At 40.1% G+C, this 26952-nt stretch overlaps 1 protein-coding gene across 2 annotated transcripts in view; it reads left to right on the top strand.

The window, feature by feature from the left end:
* The first annotated feature begins 5643 nt into the window (after positions 1-5643).
* Positions 5644-26952, top strand: part of LOC110530497 (corticotropin-releasing factor receptor 2) — a 66391-nt gene continuing 45082 nt past the window's right edge. The window contains exons 1-3 of one of the 2 annotated variants that reach the window (XM_021613636.2): positions 5644-6099; positions 9332-9425; positions 14350-14469. In XM_021613636.2, coding sequence (XP_021469311.1) covers positions 6058-6099; positions 9332-9425; positions 14350-14469 — 256 coding nt within the window. In that variant the 5' untranslated portion in view covers positions 5644-6057. Of the gene's footprint in view, positions 6100-9331; positions 9426-13891; positions 14244-14349; positions 14470-26952 lie in introns of those variants that run through there. The other variant, XM_021613637.2, reaches the window with a different exon arrangement.

The raw sequence follows: 26952 nt of genomic DNA, 5'->3' as shown, positions 1-26952 counted from the left end.
CGCCCAGGGAACAGTGGGTTAACCGCCTTGCTCAGGGGCAGAGCGACAGACTATTAGCTTGTCATCTCGGGGATTCGAGGCCCAACACTCCTACCCGCCAGGCCACAATGCCTCGCAAAGAAGGGCACCTATTGGTAGATGGGTAAAAATGAAAAAGCACACATTGAATATCCCCCTGATCATTGTGAAGTCATTAATTACACTTTGGACGATGTATCAATACACCCAGTCACTAGAAAGATACAGGTGTCCTGCTTCTTTTATTGCTTCTTTAATTAGCACAACAGTTTTCAGCTGTGCTAAATAATTGCAAAAGGGTTTTCTAATGATCAATTAGCCTTTTAAAATGATAAACTTGGATTAGCTAACACAACGTGCCATTGGAACACAGGAGTGAGGGTTGCCGATAATGGGCCTCTGTAATATGTAGATATTCCATAAAAAAAAATCAGCCATTTCCAGCTACAAAAGTAATTTACATAATTAACATTGTCTACACTGTATTTCTGATACATGTTATGTTATATTAATGGACAAAAAAATGTGCTTTTCTTTCAAAAACAAGGACATTTCTAAGTGACCCCAAACGTTTGAACGGTAGTGTATGTAAATTGGATATTTATTTTAAATCATTTGAAAACATGTCTGAAACCCTGTTTTCACTTTCTCATTATTGGATATTCTGTGTGGATGGTTAAGATTAAAAAAATACTTAATCCATTTTGAATTCATGCCGTAAATAGGGGTGGACAATACCATTCCTCAAGGGACTGATTGGTGTCACAGTTTGGCCCCAGCCCCAGCTTACAAACCTGACTCCAATAATTACCTAATCATGATCTTCAGTTTAGAATGCAATTTGACTAATCAGCTGTATTTGCTAGGGATGGAGAAAACGCGTGACACCAATCAGGCCTTCGAGGACTGGAGTTGCACACCCTTGCAAGTAACACAACAAAATATGGAATAAGTTAAAGGGTATGAATATTTTCTGAAGGCGCGGTATATACTGTATTCTAATCATGGCTCATCCTATATAACTACTGCTGAACACATCTTTTCTATTCGTATACTGTCTATACTGCCCATACACAACATAATATAACTAACTAACTATTTTGGGGATTTGTGTGTATTGTTAGGTATTACTGCACTGTCTGAGCTAGAAACATAAGTATTTTACTGCACATGCGAGAACAACTGCAAAATATGTGTACGCGACATGACCAATAACATACTATTTTATTTGACATGCATTTAGTGCATCTGTAGTCGGATCTGTGTGTAGCTGGTGTAGAGGAGTCAGGCACAGGACAGCAGATATGAGTAAATAAACATACTTTACCCAACATATACAAATGTAATACAAAAAGATAACCCACATTAATGGACCGTACTACATACAAACAATTACTCACAAACAGACATGGGGGAACAGAGGGTTAAATAATGAACAAGAAATTGGGGAATTGAAACCAGGTGTGTAAGACAAAGACAAAACAAATGGAAAATGAAAAGTGGATCGGCAATGGCTAGAAGGCCAGTGACGTCGACCGCCGAACGTCGCCCGAACAAGGAGAGGGACCGACTTCGGCGAAAGTCATGACAGCATCATTTTATGAGAATGCATAAGAATCACTACTGTATATGATTGCATTTCACAGAAGGTTAAACTGAGGCATGTTATATATGCCATCCATCCTCTGAAGCAAAACACAGGCCTTCAGTCTAGTGACATCTGAATGTCACACAGGACAGATCACTCTAACAAACCATAATGTGATGAAAAAGGGGGGATGAAAAGGGAGATGAGATCATCAGCCTTATTTTTCTTTGCTTGAGAGAGCGTGATGTGGTCAGGTCAGTGCCTAGCCAGCTCAATGTAAGCTGCAGCAGTAGCTTGGTCTGTCAGAGCCAGATGTAAACAGAGGAGAGATGCCAGGGAGAGTTAGCATTACCTTTAGATCCCCAACAACTCAGTAGTTCACACTACTGCTGCACGATCATCAACATCAGCCTCGGTGAGAGAGAGAGAGAGAGAGATCTTTGTTTTCTTCAAAGAGTTTGATAACTGGCTTAGTGACAAAACATGAAAACATTACTCAGGATGAATAGAACAGAAACTAATTAGACACATTACTTCACAACTCACAACCACAGATGCAGCAGAATCACATCCACAGATATTTTGTCTGTAATAAATAGAAACAATTTAGGAATTGATGCAATAGTATGACCCAGCAGCTCCCTGATCATTGTGTAATTAGAATACATTGTGAAGATAAGATAGAATAGCTATTCTGCTATCATTGTGTCTTTGTGTCTTTGGATAAGAACCTGTCAACTAACAGTAGCTCATTTTACAGTAATTTGACCTGGGTGATAAAGAAGTGTTGAACTGTCATGAGCGCTCTCAAGGTATGACCAAAAATTTGCTTCGGTTTATCCGGAGGGGAAGAAGAAACCACTAAAATGGAGAAGCATGACGTTTCCCCCCATATTTCCTTAACTATGGTTTCTTTGTGTCAACAGACGGCTCAGACATTAGTCTCTTCTCTTCCAGACCTTCAGACAAAAGAGCTCAGTGAAAATGAAGTGAGCACAAAAAAAGTCTTATGATTTCAGTACCAAGTCTGAGCACGGTCATTGATCAGTTATCTCAAATATCTCATAATCGTTGCAGTTAATATGTCACAGCCATTAACTCGCTATCCCCTCAGGTGCTGATAATTACACCCCATCACAGCTCTTCATGCATGATCATCATGCACTGTGCCGTATTTGCCCAAAGGAGCTAACAATTGTTTGCCTAGTTTTTTAGGTTAGGAAACGCAACAGTTGAGACAGTTGATTCTTCGATCAGGTACAAATATGGTGGAAGAAGACTGGATCCATGCAGAGTATTTACAAAAAAAATTGAAATGGCAAAAATGACTTGAGAAACATAATAGTAACATAATAAACTTGAATAATAGCATTTGATTAGGCCTAACAATAGCAATAGACAACTGTGTGTAGAGGTTAGGCTTGGAAAGGTTTTTTCACCTGGTCACATATAGCCAAACCGCTACACACAGCCTACATCGTTGTCACCATATTAGCTAAAGTAATGTCATAGTCACCATAGCTAATAGAATTAACATGTTAGTGAACCCGCTAAAATCATGCAGTAACATTAGTTTACAATCAGTAAGCAGTTACACCAGCAAGCCCCTCAATAAATAAGTAATACCAAAAGTGTGCCTTGACTTGGAAGACTTCCAGTGTTGTGTTGAAAAGTCATAGCCAGCTAGCTAACATAGCATCCCTCTGTTTTGAGCGGGGTGTTTCAGTAGGCTAAGCTAGCTAGCTGCATTTGCTAGCTAAGTAAGTCAAACTGAAAAAAATGGCACTCTGTCTTTCTATTTATCTCTTGCTTCTCCTTCAAACTGTTCAACTATTGTCTTTCTCTCTCTTTGAGTCAACTACTCACCACATTGTATACACTGCAGTAAGTCTATGGAAGGGGTGAGAACAATGAGCCTCCTAGGTTTTGTATTGAAGTCAATGTACCCAGGAGGACAGAGCTAGCTGTCCTTCGGCTACACCATGGTGCTACCCCACAGAGTAGTGTTGAGGCTATTGTAGACCTTCTTTGCAAAATAGTGTGTTTTAATCAGTTATTTGGTGACGTGATTATATTTAGTGTAGTTTTATCTAAAAAGTGTAACTTTTTAAATGTTTTACGATTAAACATTTGATGAAATTCCCTGGGGAGAGATGGTCCTCCCCTTCCTCCTCCGAGGAGCCTCCACTGGTATCAATGCACCCAGTCACTACAAAGATATAGGAAATCAATCAGGGATATCACCATGAGGCCAATGGTGACTTTAAAACAGTTACGGAGTTTAATGGCTGTAATAGGAGAAAACTGAAGATGGCGTCACTCCCTGACCATAGAGAGCTGTTTATTCTCTATGTTGGTTGGGTCAGGGTGTGATTTAGGGTGGATTATCTAGGGGAATTGTATTTCTATGGTGGCCTGATATGGTTCCCAATCAGAGGCAGCTGTTTATCGTTGTCTCTGATTGGGGATAATATTTAGGTAGCCATTTTCCCATTGTGCTTTGTGGGATCTTGTCTAGATATAGTTGCCAGTGAGCATTACCGCACGGTTAGTTTTGTTTTTTAAGTTTTCATTTCCAAAATAAAGGATGGAAACCTACCACGCTGCATCTTGGTCTACTCCTTATGACGAACGTGACAGATGGATCAAAAACATTGCAGTAACTCCACAATATTAACCTAAATGATAGACTGAATAGAAGGAAGCATGTATAGAATAAACATTTCAAAAATATGCATCCTGTTGGAAATAAGACACTTAAGCAAAACTGCAACAAATGTGGCAAAGAAATGTACTTTATGTTGGGCTCCCGAGTGGTGCAGCGGTCTAAGGCACTGCATCTCAGTGCAAGAGGCACTACAGTCCCAGGTTTGAATCCAAGCTGCATCACATCTGGCTGTGATTGGGAGTCCCATAGGGTGGCGCACAACTGGCCCAGCGCTGTCTAGGTTTGGCCGGGGTAGGCCATCATTGTAAATAAGAATTTGTTCTTAACTGACTTGCCTAGTTAAATAAAGGTTACATATAAAATAAAAATTATGTCCTGATTACAAAGCATCATTTTTGGGGCAAATCCAACACAACACATCACTGAGTACCACTCTTCATATGTTCAAGCATGGTGGTGGCTACATCATGTTATGTGTATGCTTTTCATTGGCAAGGACAAGGGAGTTTTGTTTTTGTTGGATAAAAGGAAACAATACAGAGTTAAGCACAGGCAAAATCATGAAGGAAAAACCTGCTTCAGTCTGCTTTCCAACAGACACAAATTCACCTTTCAGCAGGACAACAACCTAAAACACTAGGCCAAATACACACTGGAGTTGCATAGACGACATTAAATGTTCCTGATTGCCTAGTTACAGTTTAGACTTAAATTGGCTTGAAAATCTATGGCAAGACTTGAAAATGTCTGTCTAGCAATGATCAACAATCAATTTGACAGAGCTTGAATAATTACAAAAATGTGAATCCAGTTGTGCAAAACTCTTAGAGACTTACCCAGAAAGACTCATAGCTGTAATCATTGCCAAAGGTGATTCTAACATGTATTGACTCAGGGGGATGAGTACTTATCTAATCAAAATATATTAGTGTTTTACCTTACCCTCGTTTTTTTTTTTTACAAATGTTATTTTTCTTCCAGTTTGACATCTGAGAATTTTTTGTAGCTCGTTGACAGAATTATCACCATGTGTTATTACTTTTCTATTATTTCTCTATTTTATTTTTCTCTGCACTGTTGGGAAGGGCAAACCTTTCACTGTTAGTCTACACCTGTTGTTTACGAAGCATGTGATAAATACAATTCGATTTGACACACACACACACCACACACACACACACACACACACACACACACACTGGAAGTTACAAAAAATAGAGGCCTGAACTTTAGAATGTAATCTATGGCAGAAGGTCCCAAGACCAGCTGATCACTGAGTGGGAGGTGAAAGCTTGGAGAAATGGGAGAGAAATATTTGGCCTCACCAGTTGATCTGATGGTCTCATTACACTAGAGTTGCTTTTCCCCACAATGATTTACTCTCTCTGCTATTGCTTTCTGCTAGCTCTGCTCTGCTCCACATCTGACATGGCAATGTTTATTTTTGTTTTTTAGAAACCAGTTAGATCAGATTCTGATTCCTGGCAGAGAATACATGGCGGCATGAGGACATTCAGTCATTCACAGTTAATGAGGAGAAGTTTTATATTGCAGTCTTTTAAGAGTTGACCTCACCCATGTTAGTGCATGGATGATTGTCATCTCTTTTCTAATGCTTTATTGGTCCGTCTCTGTCTATGTAAAACTGAGCAGAATGTTTTCTTTCATTCATAAGTATGTGATTCCGTCTTGATGACAGTTTGAGATATGGGATGTGACACAGACCGTGAAAGAGCTGTCGTTTTTGTGGATCTGTCTCTCCTAACATGATTTCAGCATCAACATGAACGCTGCAAATATTTTGTTACTTCTGTTACTGTTGTATGTGAGTATTTAATACTTTACCTTTCCTGACAGTTTAGAAATATTATGTTTTTTATATATGTACACTTCAACTGCAATGCCGTTTTTACCTTGACTGAAGGCAGAAATGCCTTGAAACTATGTCAATCTTCTTTAATGTATTCTATTCCTCTTGAGATTATAAATGGCTATACACATACAGTACTTGAAAACTAACCAGGCACATGTTGAGGGGCTACATGGTTTGCTTTGAGTCAATTCACTGCCACTTCAGTGAGATCTACTTCAGAATGTGACTTTATTTTCGATGTCCTTAGTTGATCTATTCTACACTCAAGGCATGCAATTCTGTTTGAGTGTACATTTGTGAGACAGCATGCAGTCCAGATAATGCTAATCAAATCTGTACTTGATATTTGGATAAGATCGGAATTGAATATACAGTATGTTATAGGCCTACATGTGTGGGGGTTTAATGCTTACCAATTATGAATGGTTTTAAATAATTCTTGACTAGTAACATATTGAGACCTCACCATGAGTGACCTAGACGCGGACATGTGCAGATACACACACACAAACACACGTAATGGAAAAGCAAATGTGATCCCTTAGGAACTGTGTGGGAATGTTTTCTAAAATGTATTGAACGAACCGTGGACATTTCCTACATAGTTTTACAGGTAGACTAGTATCTTTCTTTTAAAGGGAACATTTTCTCGATGCAGTTATACAGTACAGGTCAATGGATACCTTGTTCAATTATTTTGAGGGCTATAGCAGTGAAGTGAAAACTGTACATGGCTAACTAGTCGTTAACAGTTTGTTCCAGATCCCAGTAACCATTTAAAAATTAGGCTACCATTATGAAGCCGTTGTAAAACTGTTAGTGCAGATTCCAATTTGTTACATAAGTATTCACACCCCTGAGTCAATACATGTTAGAATCCCCTTTGACAGCGATTACAGCTGTGAGTCTTTCTGGGTAAGTCTTCTAGGAGCTTTGCACACCTGGATTGTACAATATTTGCTAGACAGCCATTTTCAAGTCTTACCATGGATTTTCAAGTCAATGTAAGTCAACTGTAGCTAGGCCACTCAGAAGCATTCAATGTCATCTTGGTAAGCAACTGAAATGTATATTTGGCCTTGTGTTTTAGGTTATTGTCCTGCAGAAAGGTGAATTTGTCTCCCAGTGTCTGTTGGAAAGCAGACTGAACAAGGTTTTCCTCTTGGATTTTGCCTGTGGTTAGCTTTATTCTGTTTATTTAGTCCCTGCCAATGACAAGCATACCTCTAACATGATGAGGCACCACCATGCCTGAAAATATGAAGGGTGGTACTCGGTGATGTGTTAGCAAACCTCCCTGGTCTTTGTGGTTGAATCTGTGTTTGAAATTCCCTGCTCGAATGAGGGACCATACCGATAATTGTATGTGTGGGTACAGAAATTAGGTAGTCATTCAAAAATCAGGTTAAACAATATTATTGCACACAGAGTGAGTCCATGCAACTTATTATGTGACTTACTAAGTATATTTCTACTCCTGAACTTATTTCGGCTTGCCATAATAAAAGGGTTGAATACTTATCGACTCAAGACATTTCAGCTTTTCATTTTTAATACATTTTTACACATTTCCTAAAACATAATTCCACTTTGACATTATGGGGTTTTGTGTGTAAACCAGTGAAACAAAATCTAAATTTAAAACATTTTAAATTCAGACTGAAACATAGCAAAATGCAGAAAAAGTCAGGGGTGTGATGAATACTTTCTGAAGGTGCTGTATGTATAGACTAGAGGGGAGGGAGGTCTGTGACAGCAGCAGCAGTCAGCTGAGCATTCTAATTAGGCTTGCTGTGCTGTTATGCAATTCCTCAAGTCCAGAGCTACAGTTGTGAGTGAGGTTGCAAAATTCCGTGACTTTCAATAAATTCCCTGGTTTTCCAGAAATCCTGTTTGGAGGTTTATGGATTTCCTGCTTATTCCCTGCTGATTCCCGGAATCCTCCAACCGGGATTTCGGGTAAACCAGGGAATTTATTAAATGTTCCCAGAATTCTGCAACCCAATATTAGGGAGCATTAATATGTTGCATTTTTTAAATATCTTTGTTGCTGCAGCGGTACATCATTAATGTGACAAACTCTCTTGCAGGGTGAAAGATTGTAAGTTAGTATGACTACGCCACATGTGAAACAGCCCTGACCTGCCCTGTAATAGACCCTTTAGACAGCGTCCTTAGAACGACTTCGTCCACCACAACCCCCAGAACCCCCCAGAGAGCTCAGTCCAACCCCAGAGGAGACCTTAATGCTGCAGCTGCCCTTCTACCCTCAGCTTCCTTTGTGCTCCAGCCTGTTCTTGTCCCCCACTTCCTCCAAAAAAGGACATTCATCTTACAGAACACAGCTGGCCCCCCAGCTATAAAATGAGGGCTTACCTTGCCCACTATCTAATCTGACCACCAGTCAGTGCCCGTCAAAAAGGGAGGGATAGAGGAGGAGTGGATGTTGCTTTGGCACAAACACAAACATCTGTAACCTCTTGTTGCCACATTTGCCACACTGTCATATCTGACCACCAGTGGAGGTAGAGGTGGTTAGAGAGCAGAGGGGGAGAGAAGGAGAGAGGAGAGGACAGGATAGGGGAGGAGAGTAGGGAACGGTAGAGAAGAGGTATGGATAAAGATGAGGCTTATATTTTGGCCCACACCCAAACTCAGCCATGTGGGAGCTCACGTTGCTACCTTGTTATTGTGCTCTGCCATGCCTTCACATCACCCAGAGGAGCAAGTCATGGGGTCAGGCCAGCCACCCTGTCTGGGAGGGGAGGGTCACTCTGATAAGCTGCACACATGCTTCTGTAGAGTCCTCCTGCCTGCCAAATGAACTTAGTCAGGTGGGTACATTACATTAGCAGGAGTCATTGCATTACCTGAGGACAGGAGGGACACACTGTCGACTGCCTCTGATTAGAACCACAGCTAAATTAACCTTCAGATCTACCTACTGTCTGTTTGGTTATTCATCATAGCTAGGTAATACCACCATGACTAATATTATGTTTTTTAATCCTTAATGCAATGCATTTGTTGCCAGATTTGAACCAATTGTCAAAATTATTCAGATGATTAAAAAAGCCTATTTGCATCCCTAATCATAGAACACTTACAGAGTAAATTAATATTTACATTCATTCATCAAATTGCTCACATGCACTTCATTTTTCTTCTTCTCCTGCCTTTCCAGCCCAGTACATTGTGTGAGCAGCTCTCCCAGCTCTCCCTGCTTGCCCTGCTACAGAAATACTGTGAGGCTCTCTCCGCACTCTACAATGTCACAGGTAATGTAAAATATTAATGAAAGTGGGGAACACAATGAGTGTTTGTTCTTTACAGCATGTTAATGACTACTTTATTTATTGACTGAAGAATTAGAGTGATGCTCAGTCAGAGCACATACCCCAAAGTAGCTTTGTCACGCAACAAGACTGAGGTAACACTCATTGGTGAGCACAACAGGCTGATTGAATGACAAGCACTGCTTAAGCCAAGGCAGATCATTTAACTAGAGGATGTTTATTGGCATAATTAGCTAGTATTAATAATCACATCCACCTTCAGTGTTCTCAGTCATACCAATTAATATGCTTGAGCAGCACTTATGAGTGTTGGATGTCTGGGGTTTTACACAGACTTGGTTGTTCGTTTGCGAGCGTGAAATTAACCTAGCTTCATAATACGTGAGGAATGAGTCAGTGTTGCTGTAGCCAACTATTTTTGGGACATGGAAACATGTAAATACCAACAGCTCTATTGTGTCATAAACATTTTTTTCCCCGGAATATCGTAAATGAAGGAATACGGGAATAGTCTGACCTCCTAGCACAACATGTCAAATTATTTTCCAATGTATTTAGCCTGTTGGATGTGGATAAACATTTCAGCAAGATTTGGAGATGACAAAATAATGAATTACACGTGTGTTATGAGAGAAAATTCTTATTTTCTCTCCTCCACATGTAACCGGTGTGAAATGGCTAGCTAGTGTTGTGCTCTATCTGTGATGTCACTCGCTCTGAGACCTTGAAGTAATTGTTTGCCTTGCTCTGCAAGAGCTGATGCTTTTGTGGAGCGATAGGTAACAATGCTTTGTGGGAGGGAGTTGTTGATGTGTTAAGAGGATCCCTGGTTCAAGCCCAGGTTGGGGCGAGGAGAGGGACGGAAGTAACACTGTTACACACAGAGAGCATTAATCATCATTCCTGTTGACAGGATTATTTGAAAAAGGCATCTTCTGCTCCTGTATTCTCACTAGCATGTCAAACTAAAAGCTCCCTCTCCCTGCTTATTTTAGATCAAGTCTAAAACACAAGTTAGATGCATCGTGAAAAAACTAAACTTTGTCAGAGAGATTCTACAATCATGTATCTATTACAATAGAGACTTTTGTATTGGTCTGTATCCCCCCCACCCCACTAATTCTGCCACCGCTGCAAAAAAAAAATCCTAAGGGAAATATTATGTAGTATCTGACATGAAGCCAATTGATACAGAACAATGGCAATAACTCTTTCAGCTGCTTCTTCCTCATTCGTGCTGTGTTTCCTACCTGCATGATTCCGCAATCTGTTTTTCCAGCACATTTTGCCCTTGCTCTGGGCAACACCTTACTGAGTGAGAATCTGCAGATTCTCTCTCTGTCCGCCGGGCCTAGAAGACTCAGTCTTTGTCAATCAGACAACTGAAGCAAATGTGTCTCTTTGAACCAGCACAAAGAACGTCAGGAACTGGGCTTGCAGATAAAGTATGACAGTCAGTGTTTAAAATTAGGTCAGACAAGTTGACTCCAGAAGGAAGAACATATTATTAAATTGCTGGTTTCTTTTGTTATCCTCAAATGGTCCACACTTCTCACTGTTATGATGACATATAAAGAGTTACCAGGAAGACCTGTTATGATGATAAACTATATAAAGTTACCAGAAACTCAACACATTCAATTCACCTGGTTTAGATGGTCCATGGCGCCAGTAGATGAAATCTAGGTCTTCTCTCATCTGTTAAGGATCGGACCCTTTTTTCCCCAAATTGACATACCCAAATCTAAATTCCTGTAGCAAGGATATGCATATTCTTGATACCATTTGAAAGTAAACACTTTGTAGTTTGTGGAAATGTGAAATTAATGTAGGATAATATAACACACTAGATCTGGTGTTTTTTTTGTTTTGTTTTTCCATCATGTTTGAAATGCAAGAGAAAGGCTACAATGTATTATTCCAGTTTAGGCGCAATTTAGATTTTGTTCACTGACTGATCCAATGAATCATTGCATTTCTGTTCAAAGTTTTGTATCAAGTCTGCCCAAATGAGTCTAATTGGTTTCCTAACAAGAATTTAAGCTTACTGCCCATATCAGATATGTCTACGTTCTTGGAAATGTTATTGTTACTGTTACTTACAACTTCATGCTAATCACATTAGTGCACGTTAGCTCAACTGTCCCATTGGGAAGGGGGGGGGGGGGGGGGGGGTGGCACCGATCCCGTAGAGGTTCCTTAATTTACCAGACATTATGGGCCAATGCATTCTTCATCTAAAATATATGATGAGAGGTGAAAGCTGTGCAGGACTGATTCACAACCTTACGGTCTCAAGGCGGCTCTGGGATCCATCGGTCTCCTATATTTGCAAGTATTTTTATCCAACTTTGCAACCCTGATGTAATGTCTCTCATCTTCACTTCAAGGCTTTTGAAGCATAAAACCCAGAAGGGTTTACCTTTACCTTTCCTCAGCAGAGAGAATGCGTATTTTATTGGACATGCACAGACTACACTAAGATGCACAGAGTTGATGACTGCAGGTCTAGCCTATTGTCCCAAAGTATACAGAGCACCACAGGCTATTTGTTTAAAATCCTTTTTAGGCGAAAGATATTAAAAACAAATTATTGTTCCTTCAACATGCTCTTAGAAAAGCAATCAAAGGCATTGCTATTAGTTTTATTCAAACTGAAATATAAATGTCTTATACCACAGCCACTTTATTTTTATAAAGCCATATCAGTCAATATTCATAAACCTTTACGGTTCTGCATTCAGGGAATAACCCTGAAAAACTCTAATTAATGATCACTTGGCAGTTTTGTTAAATCAGTTATTAATACATTTTCAAGTTCATAACTGTGCACTCTCCTCAAACAATAGCATGGTATTCTTGGTATTGTAAATTGCTACTGCATGCTACTGTAAATTGGACAGTGCAGTTAGATTAAAGACTTACTTTCAACCAGTCTGAACATTTCACAGCAGAACCACAGGCGATATAGCATGACAGCCAATATGTGAATACTGTGCCTAAGGCCTATAAATTGGATGTGCAGGGACGACAATCAATGTTATTTACAGACTTGTTTACTTATCTGCTTCCCCCATTAGCCTAATGGAATATGGAGCATAACAAGTAAATTAATAATGATCATCATCATCATGATGGTGATAATGATATCTAGTCTAATTCCATAGCTGGTAGCCTGCTCTGGGGGAATACATTAACATTTAGGTGGTGCTATTAATAGACATGGGCAATTAAAACTTCCTCCACTAGGCTACTCTGTGCTGAAGTTGACACTCACAGAGCTGGGTTGGGGGACGAATGGACGTGTATGTTTCAGATCTCCTAATACGTGTCTAGACTGCATATTACAGTAAATGAGATGGAACAGTAATTGTATGTGCGAGTCCAGTGCAAAACTGAGAGAACTCTCTCATTTAGATAAAGGTCATGAGTCTAATTGAACAAATAAACAGATAGATCATCAGTCTGTGATGACATGATGGTGATACATATGTAATACAGAAAGCATTGGAGAAAGTGTTCCTACAGGACATTTATCATAAGCTTCATCAAAAGCTATATAAACATTTATTTCAAACGTGACATCTTCAAAAGTTTGTTTGACACATTTTCCATGCAATTTCACAACCGTTTAATGTTAATTTCTTTATCAACCTAACAGGTTCTTTTCACCCACACAAAATAGATAGGTCGACTTAAAAATACATTGAAATAAACACTTTTGCCTGCAGTCAGAACTTTAGATGGATAACGCAAATTATATTAGGGAATTCTGAATCTCACAACGGTGCTTGGCATAACTCAGAGGTATGGAAAACCTAATCTGATAGTAATCTGACTAACTGTTACAAAAATGATCTTATCTTTAAATAAAATAAGAGATTAGTCAGAAAGGGTCCCTTTGGGGGGATTCTGAGAGGAAAACAGACTGTAGTTAGTTTAAAACCATTTTCTTGAATGAATCTGTGTTTTGGATTTAAACATATAAATAGAATATAGATATTTATATATTCTCTAGGCTACATGCCACTGAAAACTATTTAAGGTAACATTTATGTCACCCACATCATGTCTGGGATGTATCCATAACCTGTTTCAATGCCCCCTTTTCCCTCCCTCCTGCTCCTTCCCTCTCCCCCCCTCATATTTACCTAAAGAAAATACCTTTAATCTTTTTACTAAAAGGTTTATGAAAAAAAACTATAAAATATCGTTTCCAACAGTGCTTCCATCAGAACATTGGATCAGCCACTGCTAACAGATTGGTATTTTCAAAGTTGGACGCATTTGTCTCAATAGCTCACTGACACCGGCTGTCATGAGACATAGCAGATGGGTAGTGTGTAAAAGACATCGTCTTTCGGTATTAATTTAACAAACTTTTATAATTTGTGCATAATTCCATAGAAAGATTATGAATTTGTGCTAGTAGGCTGAAGCTCACTGCATCGATCGGATTGTACAGGGAGAGGAGGAGATAGAAGGAAACTCTCGAGTAGCCTAAGTGGAGTCAGAATTCTGAGTGCGTCAATTGGACGAGCAGCTTTCCACGGGTTTGAAACGGGCGCACTATTTCTTGGCATTCTATTTTGGATGAAACACATGCACGTAGTAGGCAACGTGTTAGGAGCCTTTCGGACTTCAAGCCTAGCTCTTTGATTTAACGTATCAATTGAACCATGGATGCTACGATTTACCAAATCATCTTTGGGGAGTTTGGGGACCCAAACTGTAGTTTGATGGATGCCTTTCAAGACACTTTCTACGAAAACGCATCGTTCTCTTTGATGGATTTTGACGGTACGAGTTGGGGGGATTTTGACACTGTCATCAATGGTTAATGCTTTCCCTTGAAGTCTTGGGCAATTAATTATCATTATTTAAACGCCTTTTTGTTTATTTAAAGGTTTGTATTGCAATGCCACAACTGATGAGATTGGAACATGTTGGCCAAGGAGCAACACCGGACGGATGATGGAGAGACCCTGTCCAGAGTACATCAACGGGGTAAAGTACAACACCACAAGTAAGATATTAAACCATTTAAATATTTTTTTTATTTTTTCACCGTGCATCTTTACACTGTTAACATTGGCTACATAGTGGTGATTGTCCCTGTCCATGCGTAATTGGTTGGCAATACTTATTTAGCCGTAATGTTCTGATTATTAATTGAAGGGGAAACTGTAAACTGTGCAATCGGAGCCAATCTTCTAATATTGGATACAGTAATAATATCATATTCAGTTTGCGGGTGGGTTGCTGTAATGGAGCCAAAGACTCAAGTGCCATTTTTAAACTCGAATAAATTATTAATTAATGCAGTGTTTGCAGCCACTTGCTCTCAAATATTAGCTGAAATGTGTTTCTTCTACCAAGATGTGTGACGATACAATACATTTTTATTTGAGCGAATATTTTTTTTTCGAATATTGAACACTGTTTGTAAGCAATTTGTCCAGTTATGTAAGAACCATTCTGTTATGACACATGATCATCAATGTCAAAATAAGACACACTATCTCTCCTGTCTGTTTTGGCCTTGTGTCCTTCCCTGTGCTGTTGGTGGACTCACTCACTCTTCATCACCATACCTCTCCAGATGAATTAGACCACATTGGTGAGCAGCAACACCCTGCTGATTGATAATATAGAGAAACACCTGTGTCACCCAATGCATCAGTCAGCATCCAGGAAAGTAGTTGATGAGATTATACAATAACAACCTCTGATTAATAAATACTAACAGGTGTCAATATGAAAACAATAGATCACAGATGATGGTTGACCAGCCAACTCTTTTGAGAAATTTTAACATACAATTAATTGTCCAGTAGATCTTGTGCTAGCTCAGCAATCTAATGCCTAAGCTTGAACCCAGCAGGTTCACACAGGAGACAGAGGTTTGAATCCAGTCGGCCATTTAGCATAAATAAAAATACAGGGTATTAAACTGATCCAAAGTGAAATGTTTAGCTTTTTGTTAGTAATTGGCACTGATATGGAAATTCAATATGTTGGCTATCATAGCGGGATAGGTTGACTGATTTGATAATTTCAGGATATACACAGACAATGAGTTTGCCTCTCACATTCAAATGTGATTTAACAGAAGCCCTATGTCCACACTAAATCAAATTAAATGTTATTTGTCACATACACATGGTTAGAAGATGTTAATGCGAGTGTAGCGAAATGCTTGTGCTTCTAGTTCCGACAATGCAGTAATAACCAACAAGTAATCTAAACTAACAATTTCACAACAGCTACCTTATACACACAAGTGTAAGGGGATGAAGAATATGTACATAAAGATATATGAATGAGTGATGGTACCGAACGGCATAGGCAAGATGCGGTAAATGGTATCGAGTACAGTATATACATATGAGATGAGTAATGTAGGGTATGTAAACATTATATTAAGTGGCATTGTTTAAAGTGGCTAGTGATACATTTTGTACATGTATGGCAGCAGCCACTCAATGTTAGTGGTGGCTGTTGAACAGTCTGATGGCCTTGAGATAGAAGCTGTTTTTCAGTCTCTCGGTCACTGCTTTGATGCACCTGTACTGACCTCGCCTTCTGGATGATAGCGGGGTGAACAGGCAGTGTGTAACGGCTTTCTTCCGTCGAAGGAGAGGAGGACCAAAATGCAGTGTAGTTCGTGTTCAACATGTGTAATAAAAGACGATAACGCGAACACTACACAAATACAAAATAACAAACGTGGCAAAACCCGAAACAGTCCTATCTGGTGCAGAGAACACAAAGACAGGAAACAACCACCCACAAACCCCAACACAAAACAAGCTACCTAAATATGGTTCCCAATCAGAGACAATGACTAACACCTGCCTCTGATTGAGATCCATATCAGGCCATACATAGAAACGGACAAACTAGACACACAACATAGAATGCCCACCCAGTTCACGTCCTGACCAACACTAAAACAAGGAAAACACAAAAGAACTATGGTTAGAACCTGACCCAGTGGCTCGGGAGGTTGTTGTCCTTGATGATCTTTATGGCCTTCCTGTGACATCGGGTGGTGTAGGTGTCCTGGAGGGCAGGTAGTTTGCCCCCGGTGGGGGAGTGGAGAGTTTGCAGGTTTTGGTAGCGGGCTGTGTCAGTGGCACTGTATTGTCCTCAAAGCGAGCAAAGAAGTTGTTTAGTTTGTCTGGGAGCAAGACATCCTGGTTCGCGACGGGGCTGGTTTTCTTTATGTAATCCGTGATTGACTGTAGACCCTGCCACATACCTCTTGTGTCTGAGCCGTTGAATTGCGACTCTACTTTGTCTCTATACTGACGCTTAGCTTGTTTGATTGCCTTGCGGAGGGAATAGCTACACTGTTTGTATTCGGTCATGTTTCCGGTCACCTTGCCCTGGTTAAAAGCATTGGTTGGCACTTTTAGTTTCAGGGCCGTTGATGTGTCTGCTTGGGGGGATATGCACGACTGTGATTATAGTCAAAGAGAATTCTCTTGGTAGATAATTCGGTCAACATTTGATTGTGAGGAATTCTAAGTCAGGTGAACAGAAGGACTTGAGTTCCTGTATGTTATGATCACACTACCACTTCGTAACCGTGTTATGGGTTCAAACAAGGTTGTGTGAACATTCAAACCCTGTTTGTGTTCAATTATAAAGTGCTTATTAACTGTATTATTAACATTGTTTTAGAACACTGTGTTCAATCATAGGTTTTTCCAAACAATCTAATCATCCCAATCCTTCTCTGGGTAAACTATGAACACAGACTTCCCATGCACTCTCATGTACTGTATATTGTACCCTAAAAAGCTGGATGTCAAAGCCAGCACTATAATGTTAGCCCAAGTTAAAGGGACAAGACACTGGTTAGCAATGAAACAATTGCTAAAGCAGCTAAATGAACAACATGGAAACAAGAGATCAGCTAAAATGACAAATCGATGGTCAGAAACGTCTCAAGTCCGTGGAATAAACTGTTTGTTATTGTTGAAAGTTTGTGCAGTGTTGCTTGCATCATTTGCATTATATCTGCTCAGTGCCAACTGAGTTTCAATACGCCAACATCCAAGGCAGCACATTATTCACTCCCATAGCGCTCACATATAAGGTACTTTAGATAAGCATGATAGGGACATTGCGTTTGCTGAAAGCTTGGTTTCACATGAATGGTTTAAAAAGTAGCAGTTAGGTAGGACAACACATTAATCTGCTGTAAATGGTTTGGAATAATTGTGCTATCAACTTTGCCATAAATATTTTAAAAAGTTCCTATTTTCAATGCTTTGAAAAACAGGCAGTATAATGTAATTCACTCATTTACACCATGTAATGACCTGAACATTTCAGTAAGGATAATCAATAGATCTTTTGCTCGTCACTGAGATATTATGAGTTATGTTTAGTTATGAGGAATATATGTGTGGAATCCCAGTGGTCTGGATAAGAAGTGTTTCTTCCACAATTCTTCAGGGCTTATTTAAAAATGTTATGTTCGAAAAAGCAGCAAACTCTGCAAAATGTAAAATACTAGTCAAATTTTACATGAAATCTCTGGTAATATTGAGAGAGTTCATGTCTTAACATTTGTTAGGCCTTTAAAAGCTTCTGGGCAGGGAGAGATGTGGTGTGTTAGGATTTTTTTTTTAAATGAAAAAACAGCCAGTGAAGGACATAGGGGTGAATGAAATGTACTCCTCAGCCTGAAGCGTCCCCACTTGGTGTCGACTGATAAAATGCTTCAGGAGGGTGGTCACGTGTGCTTGTGTGCTTGTGAACTCACTACTGAGTTCCAAACTGCCTCTGGAAGCAACTTCAGCACAATAACTGTTAATCGGGAGCTTCATGAAATGGGTTTCCATGGCCTGAGCAGCCGCACACAAGCCTAACGCGTTGATCACACCGACAGCGTCATTGCGCAAAATGTTACGGAGCATAATCTGGATATGTGTGCAACAAAATTTTAACATTCAACTGCTATCATTTCTATCAAGCCATTTACACATACAGTTTGGCGCATACATTCGATAAATCCAAAGTATGCATCACACAAAGCGCACTGCAACTGCCTCTGCCTCTGCAACGCAAGAGGCAGAGGCAAGGCTCCAAGGCAAATGCAGTGTTCCGTTGGAAATGAATGAATTCCTGGTGTACCAAAATGCAATGACGCTGTTGGTGTGATTGAGGTGTGGGATCACAATGCGCAATGCCAAGCATCAGCTGGAGTGGTGTAAATCTCGCCGCCAATGGACTCTGGAGCAGTGGAACACGTTCTCTGGAGTGATGAATCACGCTTCATCCTCTGGTAGTCCGAAGGATGAATCTGTGTTTGGCAGATGCTAGAAGAACGCTACCTGCCCATATGCATAGTACCAACTATAACGTTTGGTGGAGGAGGAATAATGGTCCGGGGCTGTTTTTCATGGTTCGGGCTAGGCCCCTTAGTTTCAGTGACGAGAAATCTTAATGCTACAGCATACAATGACATTCTAGACGGTTCTGTGCTTCCAACTTTGTGGCAATAGTTTGGGGAAGGCCCTTTCCTGTTTCAGCATGACAATGCCCCCATGTACAAAGCAAGGTCCATACAGAAAGGAAGAACTTGACTGGCCTGCACAGAGCCCTGACCTCAACCCCATCGAACACCTTTGAGATGAATTGGAACACCGACTGCGAGCCAAGCCTAATCGCCCAACATCAGTTCCCGACCTCCTCAATTCTCTTGTGGCTGAATGGAAGCAAGTCCCCACAGTAATGTTCCATCATCTAGTGGAAAGCCTTCCCAGAAGAGTGGAGGCTGTTATGGCAGCAAAGGGGGAACAACTCCATATTAATGCCCATGATTTCAAATCAAAGTCAAATCAAATTGCATTTGTCACATATTCTGAATACAACAGGCATTACCGTGAAATGCTTATTTACAAGCCCTTAACCAACAATGCAGTTCAAGAAACAGAGTTAAGAAAATATTTACTAAATAAACTAAAGTAAAAAATAAAATGTAACACAATAGAATACCAATAGCGAGGCTATATAAAGGGTACCGAGTCAATGTGTGGGGGTACAGGTTAGTCAAGGTAATTAGGGGAAGGTAGGGTTAAAGTGACTATGCATTTTGGAATGAGATGTTCAGAGAGCAGGTGTCCACATACTTTTGGTCATTTAGTGTATCTTGAGAGTCCTAGCAATACAGACAGTCAAGCTCAGAGACGATGGGGAACGAAATCAGCATGTGTAGATCAATGTATTTCACAGATTCATGTTAAGCGTGCTAGACAGGCCGTTATACTCAGTGAACCCAGCAGGATGTTACAGCATGGGGTTATATCGGCCCTGAGCCAACTGAGCTGCCATAATGTGGTTATCCTGACCACACGGTGTCATACAATTTTTCATACAGGGGTCATACCTCTTTCCAGTATCTACAACCACTTACTTCTCTGGAATACACCCTAGAGACTTACACCAGAAGTGTAGTGGAAGGCAAATGCAAATCCACCTTTTGCAGAAAAATGTATTAAAAATGAATATAGAGAGCGTTTGTAATGGGTGCGTGTTGGTGGCAGGGAAATCAAGCGCAGGAGAACGAACTTGGTATAAACAGAGTCGTTTAATAAGTGCTCATAAAACGAAAAAAAATATATACAAAAAATAATAAAAATGGGTACAAAACCCGTCGCACACCGACACATGACTTGCACAAAACATACAATCAAACAATCTCCGACAAGAACATGAGGGGAAACAGAGGGTTAAATACACAACATGTAATTGATGGGATTGGAACCAGGTGTGAAGGAAGACAAGACAAAATCAATGGAAAATGAAAAATGGATCAGTGATGGCTAGAAGGTCGGTGACGTCGACCGCCGAACACCGCCCGAAAGGAGGGGGCGGAAGTCGTGACAGCGTTACTTTACTCAACACGAACGGTGGTCAGCATTTACCCACCAATCTTTTTTTTTACTATTACATCACCGCTTACAACAGTACATCTAATATGACACAACATTGAACATAAATACCGCTATCTATAATCCATGATAAGGACGTACAATATAGTTATTTTGATATGCCTTACCTATAGACTTTGGATCTGTAAATATTTACTTTAACATAACTTTGTGACTGCTAATTTATGCTTAGTATTTCTGTTATTTCAGGAGAATTTGTCATGCAGATCAAGAACAACTTCCACACTCTTATGTGAATTCACCTTATTAAGACACTTCTAAAGCTGTACAACCTTAGGTCAAGATTATGTAAAATTTTATTTTACGTAAAAGCAACATATTCTGTGACAGGTGACTCTTTAGACACAAATATTGCCTACAGATGTAGGATCTTAATTTGATCACCCTGTTGCAGGAGAACTTTCTTACAATGTAGGATATTTAAAACGTGTAGTGTTTTTGAGGTTTAAAAATGCTTCTGAGATTGTAATTTCCACTGACTTGATTTTCCCTTACAAAAAATCTAATCAACCTCTACAAAAATGTCCATTAATTATAATCCACTTAATAATGAACTTTTCCTGTTGCTATAGGATAATTTTCCTGCTGTAGCAAACTGGGTCAAATTTAGATCCTACATCTGTATGATAGTCAGAATGATTTCTATTCACTGAATGATTGTCTCCTTGGGATTACAGTACAATGAACAAAATTGGACATGCAGTTGTAGGCCTGCATATTAGAATAAGGGTTCAAATTCAGGTCACTGAATTGTTACTGGGAGGGTTGAAGATACTGTATGCCTGGACTCATAATAGTCTCAGTATTTTGACTTTGCGGTTCTAAAGATACCACTGTGACTGTCAAGTCTCTCAAATTTCACCTAGTTGTCCGACAGTGCACTAAAATGAACAGTTTAGTGGGCACCATGCCAGGGTTACATTAGTTGGTTTTGGAGACAATTGAACAGAAATCAGAGGTTTCAAACGGCAACGGACCCTCTCAGATAGGGTGCCACACAGTAAATTGATTATTTCCTTTCCTTTCAAAACGTCTAAATGTTAATGTCAACGGAGTGGCTCTTTAAGAGGTTTATACATTTTTAAACCGCCTCTGTGTGCCTTTTTTGTATGAGTGTTCATCTAATTCCATGGTTTATTTAAAACATGCTTTACCAGGCTGTTTGGAAAGAGGTCCATCATTGTCTGTCCCTTCGATGTCATAACCGTGTCATTCAATAACTGGCCAGCCTCTAGGTCACTGGATCTTCCCAAGACCTCTAGAGAGACAAATACTGTATATTAACACTTTGGTGTCACAATTGTGTGACCTCCCTCAGGAGCCTCATCTAATTTCAAGCCACTTCTCTGTTGCCTCAAGTGCTCGTCCAATTCAGTTAAATCAAAATTGGAGTGTGTAACTCTGATTAGTCAGACTGAATCATTTTTCCTTTCCACTGTCAACCCATCATTCTGCATGACCCTGTGTCCAGTAAAGCAACGAGTCTGACTTATAGTGTTTATAGTTTTATAGCTTCTTAAAGAGCAAATCCAATATCACACCAATCAAATGCTACTGATTGCTTAAACTGCTCGCAATTAAGAGTCAGCTGGAACAAAGCACTGACACCTGCCTGCCCCGCAGGTCTAGAGAGAACAACAAATTTTTTGCAGTATTGTGGGGATAGCACTTGTCACTTCCACTAAATCAGAGAGAAAGAAAACAGAGTCCCACCACAGGGATTAGCCGTGGCTTGACGATCCAACGGAAAGCAAGCTGGAGCAGCGGAAAGCAAGCTGGTCTTTAACATACTAAATAGTTGGTGATATTACAATAATAGAATGTCAAGCTTTTTCACGTAATGTGTTGGAAAGAGTTGAGTAGTAGGACCAATACCGTAGGTGACGATTGGGATTTGATACTGCAATTTCATTCCGTTTTGAAGGTCCAAACAATTTTGCTCAGTCATGAAAATAAAAGTTCTGAAAACATGTTTCCTTGCCATTTGAAAAGAAAAAGGAGAACAGAGTTTTGGCGCAGGAACAGATAACTTGCGCTACCTATAAAAAAACGTTTTTGGGTCTGAAGGGTTCTACATAGTCTACGCAAACGGAGCCGACGGAGGTCCATTTGCATCAGGTAAAAAAAAATCGCCCTCACAAATAAATGTACGTAGAACTACATAGAGAGCGACACAAACGGACCTCTGTCGGCTCTGTTTGCGTAGACAGTGTGGAAACCTTTAGACCCAAAAACGTATTTTTATAGGTAGCGCAAGTTATCTGTTCCTGCGCCAAAACTCTGTTCTCCTTTTTCTTTTCAAATGGCAAGGAAACATGTTTTTTTTCACATTTTGTTATGTTACAGTCTTATTCTAAAATGTATAAAATTGATTCCCCCCTCCCCCTCATCAATACCCCAAAATGACAAAGCAAAAAAATTGTTTTTAGAAATCTTTGCAAATTTTTGCAAATGTAAAAAAACTGAAATGTCACATTTACATAAGTATTCAGACCCTTCACTCAGTACTTTGTTGAAAGACCTTTGGCAGCGATACAGCCTAGAATCTTCTTGGGTATGATGCTACAAGCTTGGCACACCTGTATTTGGGGAGTTTCTCCCATTCTTCTCTGCAGATCTTCTCAAGCTCTGTCAGGTTGGATGGGGAGCATCGCTGCACAGCTATTTACATGTCTCTCCAGAGATGTTCGATCGGGTTCAAGTCCGGGCTCTTGCTGGGCCACTCAAGGACATTCAGAGACGTATCCCAAAGCCACTCCTGCATTGTCTTGGCTGTGTGCTTAGTGTTGTTGTCCTGTTAGAAAGTGAACCTTCGCCCTTATTTGAGGTCGAAGCGTTCTGGAGCAGATTTTCACCAAGGATCTCTCTGTACTTTGCTCCGTACTTTGCTCCATTCACTGTACTTTGCTCAACAATGCTCCTTATAGGACACATCACCACACTCTATACTCCTCTGTAAACTGGTCATCTCTGTATACCCGTCTCAAGACCAACTGGTTGATGCTTATTTATAAAACCCTGTTAGTCCTCACTCCCCTCTATCTGAGATATCTACTGCAGCCCTCATCCTCCACATACAACACCTGTTCTGCCAGTCACATTCTGTTAAAGGTCCCCAAAGCACACATATCCCTGGGTTGCTCCTCTTTTCAGTTCACTGCAACTAGCGACTGGACCGAGCTGCAAAAAACACTCCAACTGGACAGGTTTTTCTCCATCTCTTCATTCAAAGATGGACACTCTTACTGACAGTTGTGGCTGCTTCTCGTGATGTATAGTTGTATCTACCGTCTTGCCCTTTGTGCTGTTGTCTGTGCCCAATAATGTTTGTATTATGATTTGTGCTGCTACCATGTTATGCCACAGCCATGTTGTGTTGCTACCATGTTGTTGTCATGTTGTGTTGCTACCATGTTGTGTTGTCATGTGTTGCTGCCTTGCTATGTTGTTGTCTAAGGTCTCTCTTAATGTAGCATTGTGGTGTCTCTCTTGTCGTGATGTGTGTTTTGTCATATATATATATAGATATTTTTATCCCAGCTCCCATCCCCACAGGAGGATCTTTGCCTTTTGGTAGGTCGTAATTGTAAATAAGAATTTGTTCTTAATTAAGTGACTTGCTTAGTTAAATTACATTAAAAACAGTTTGCACCTGAGCTCAATTTCGAATCTCACAGTAAAGGGTCTGAATATTTAAATAATGAATCCGATTTGTATTTTTAATAAATGTACAAAATTTCTGCAAACCTGTTTTCACTTTGCCATTATGGGGTGTTGTGTGTAGATTGATGAGCATAAGGCTGTAACGTTTCAAGATGTGGAAAAAGTCATGGGGTCTGAATACTTTCCGAATGCACTGTATATAGTCTACCATGCATTACATTTGAATGAATGTGAATTCATGTAAACCCACTGCTGTGACATTGAACCATTATACCTCTTAGGTACCAAAAATGCATTTCTCACTTGGGTGGCTGAGTAATCTTTTGCCACTTGAGCAAATTAGTTACTTTAATTGACACTTAATGGGACAGCACTTAAATGAACATTACTCCTCTCTCTCTCTCTCTCTCTCTCTCTCTCTCTCTCTCTCTCTCTCTCTCTCTCTCTCTCTCTCTCTCTCTCTCTCTCTCTCTCTCTCTCTCTCGCTCTCTCCCTCCCCTTGTCCCCTTGTCAGTGAATAAATCCTGGTCAGGATGTTTTGTGAACACTTCACTGGCTTCATTGGACACACAATCGACCTTAAGGGATTGGCTGTCTAATCAGCACCAGTCTCCCCATGCTGAACACTGAATACTGAACACTGCCACAGTTTCACTGCACTTTAAAAGTAAACACTGATTTTTAAACAATGCCACATTCTCCCTGTACACTGCCAGTCACCCTCCACTTCAACACTGGACACTGACATGGTGAGTGCTGACTATTCTCCATATAGAATCAGGACTCCAGAGGCTCATGAGATTTACATCCTCCTCCAGTACTCAGCAAACATGAAGATCTCCCAAATAATATTATTACTCCTGGAGGAATGAACTGTCATATTTTTTTTTACTATTTTCTACATTGTTTTAGGATGATGTGGGGATAATGTTGATCATGCCAGCTATTGGTGTTTAAAAAATATGTTGTCTGCCTGTTTCCTTGAATTAGAGGTTGCAACAAAATCAACTATTGTTTAGTTTGGGTAGAATTCAGTAACATATGTAGGCCCTGTTCAGAAAAAGAATCCCTAACCCCTAGAGACCCTCGCCAGTTTCGGATATCTGAGAGGATTTGATAGGTTTGAGCAATAAGCTAATAGCTCCACCTTGCCCTCTGATAGGCTATAGGGGCAGTTTTTGCACAGGGCCCTTAGTGTTTTCAGTACACATGGCAGAAAGAGACTACCCTACTGTCCTCATAACAGCTGGTGTCACTTATTTTTTGTTTCTAAATCTACTGTTGAGTAAAGTAATGCCAACATAATTATTGTTTAAAAGGACATGTGCCATCTCCATTCTCCAAATCGATCTGCTAGTTTAAGAAGTCTGACAGGGTTTACCTTGATAAGTTCAACCGTACAGTACAGGACAATTAAACTAAGTTTAGTATGAGGATTTGGCCTCCTTTGCTGCATTGTTCTCAAAGGGCATTTCAATCTTATTAATTTAATTAAATATTACCTGTCAGGTAATGTTTTCAAACAATTGTGTTTCACATTATTGAATTTTGACCTTCTGTGCCTTCCAGCTTTCCATGTTTTTGACTACTGTCTTAGATGTATGTGAAAGTGTGGAGGCTTCTCTGAGACTGCTGCTCTCTGACTCTGAGGCTTCAATGGATCCTGGTGATACTTTGAGGACATGATTTATTCAGTTCATTAACATCTTGTTCATAATAAAGTAATCCACCACTGATTCAAATTGCTCTCGGAGTATAAATGAAAGAATTCGACAAAGAGACTACACAAATAATAAGGAAAATTATTTACAAAGAGAATTCGGGGGGGGGGGGGGGGGGGTATTTCTCAAGTGAATGCTCTGGTGAATAGATGGCACAGAATCTTAGCAGCTATAGGTGCAAAAGTGAGAATATTATTTGAAGATAACTGAATTTCGAAAGTTATGGTAGAAACTGTTTATTTCTGTTTTAACTGTTGTTAACTTGGAACATCTCAAGTTTTGAATGGTAGCTTGAGGCCTGGTGAACCTTCTAAAAAGTCTGACCCAGATACGGACATAATCTCAGCTGCAGCCAACCCTTGTTTGCTTCCCCGAGGTGGAAGCTTTAGACAAAGCAGATGATGACGTTTGAATCCTTGTCCAAGTGTACTAATCTTTTTTAATATGCTTTGGGAGCATGAAGGGGAAGCTTCAAAGACACAGCTGTGAATTAAGAAAAGCGTTTTCCACAACACCCTTCTCCAGGTTCTCACGGTTTGTCCCTTTCAGTGGCCGTCGCACAAAACAGGCCTTTTTTAAGGGCCATTTGTGAAAAGAAGTTGTTGTTTTTGGAATAATTAAATTGGAGTTCCTAAATCGACAGTATGGTTGAAAGTACACTACATGACCAAAGGTATGTGGACACCTGCTCATCGAACATCTTATTCCAAAATCAAGGGCATTAATATGGAGTTGGTCCCCTATACTTTTCTGGGAAGGCTTTCCACTAGATGTTGGAACATTGCTGCGGGGACTAGCTTTCATTCAGCCACAAGAGCATTAGTGAGGTCAGGCACATATGTTGGGTGATTAGGCCTGGCTCGCAGTTGATGTTCCAATTAATCCCAAAGGTGTTTGATGGGGTTGATGTCAGGGCTCTGTGCTGGCCAGTCAAGTTCTTCCACACCATTCTCGACAAACCATTTCTGTATGGACCTCGCTTTGTGCACAGTAGCATTGCCATGCTGAAACAGGAAAGGGCCTTCCCCAAACTGTTGCCACAAAGTTAGATGCACAGAATCGTCTAGAATGTCTTTGTATGCTGTGAGCTTGTGTGGCCTACCACTTCTCGGCTGAGCCGTTGTTGCTCCTAGACCTTCCCACTTTACAATAGCA

This window comes from Oncorhynchus mykiss, chromosome 8 (assembly GCF_013265735.2).
Source record: "Oncorhynchus mykiss isolate Arlee chromosome 8, USDA_OmykA_1.1, whole genome shotgun sequence".
Taxonomy (NCBI): Eukaryota; Metazoa; Chordata; class Actinopteri; order Salmoniformes; family Salmonidae; genus Oncorhynchus; species Oncorhynchus mykiss.
Note: the sequence above shows the minus strand (reverse complement) of the source record. Positions and strands in the feature narration are given on the sequence as shown.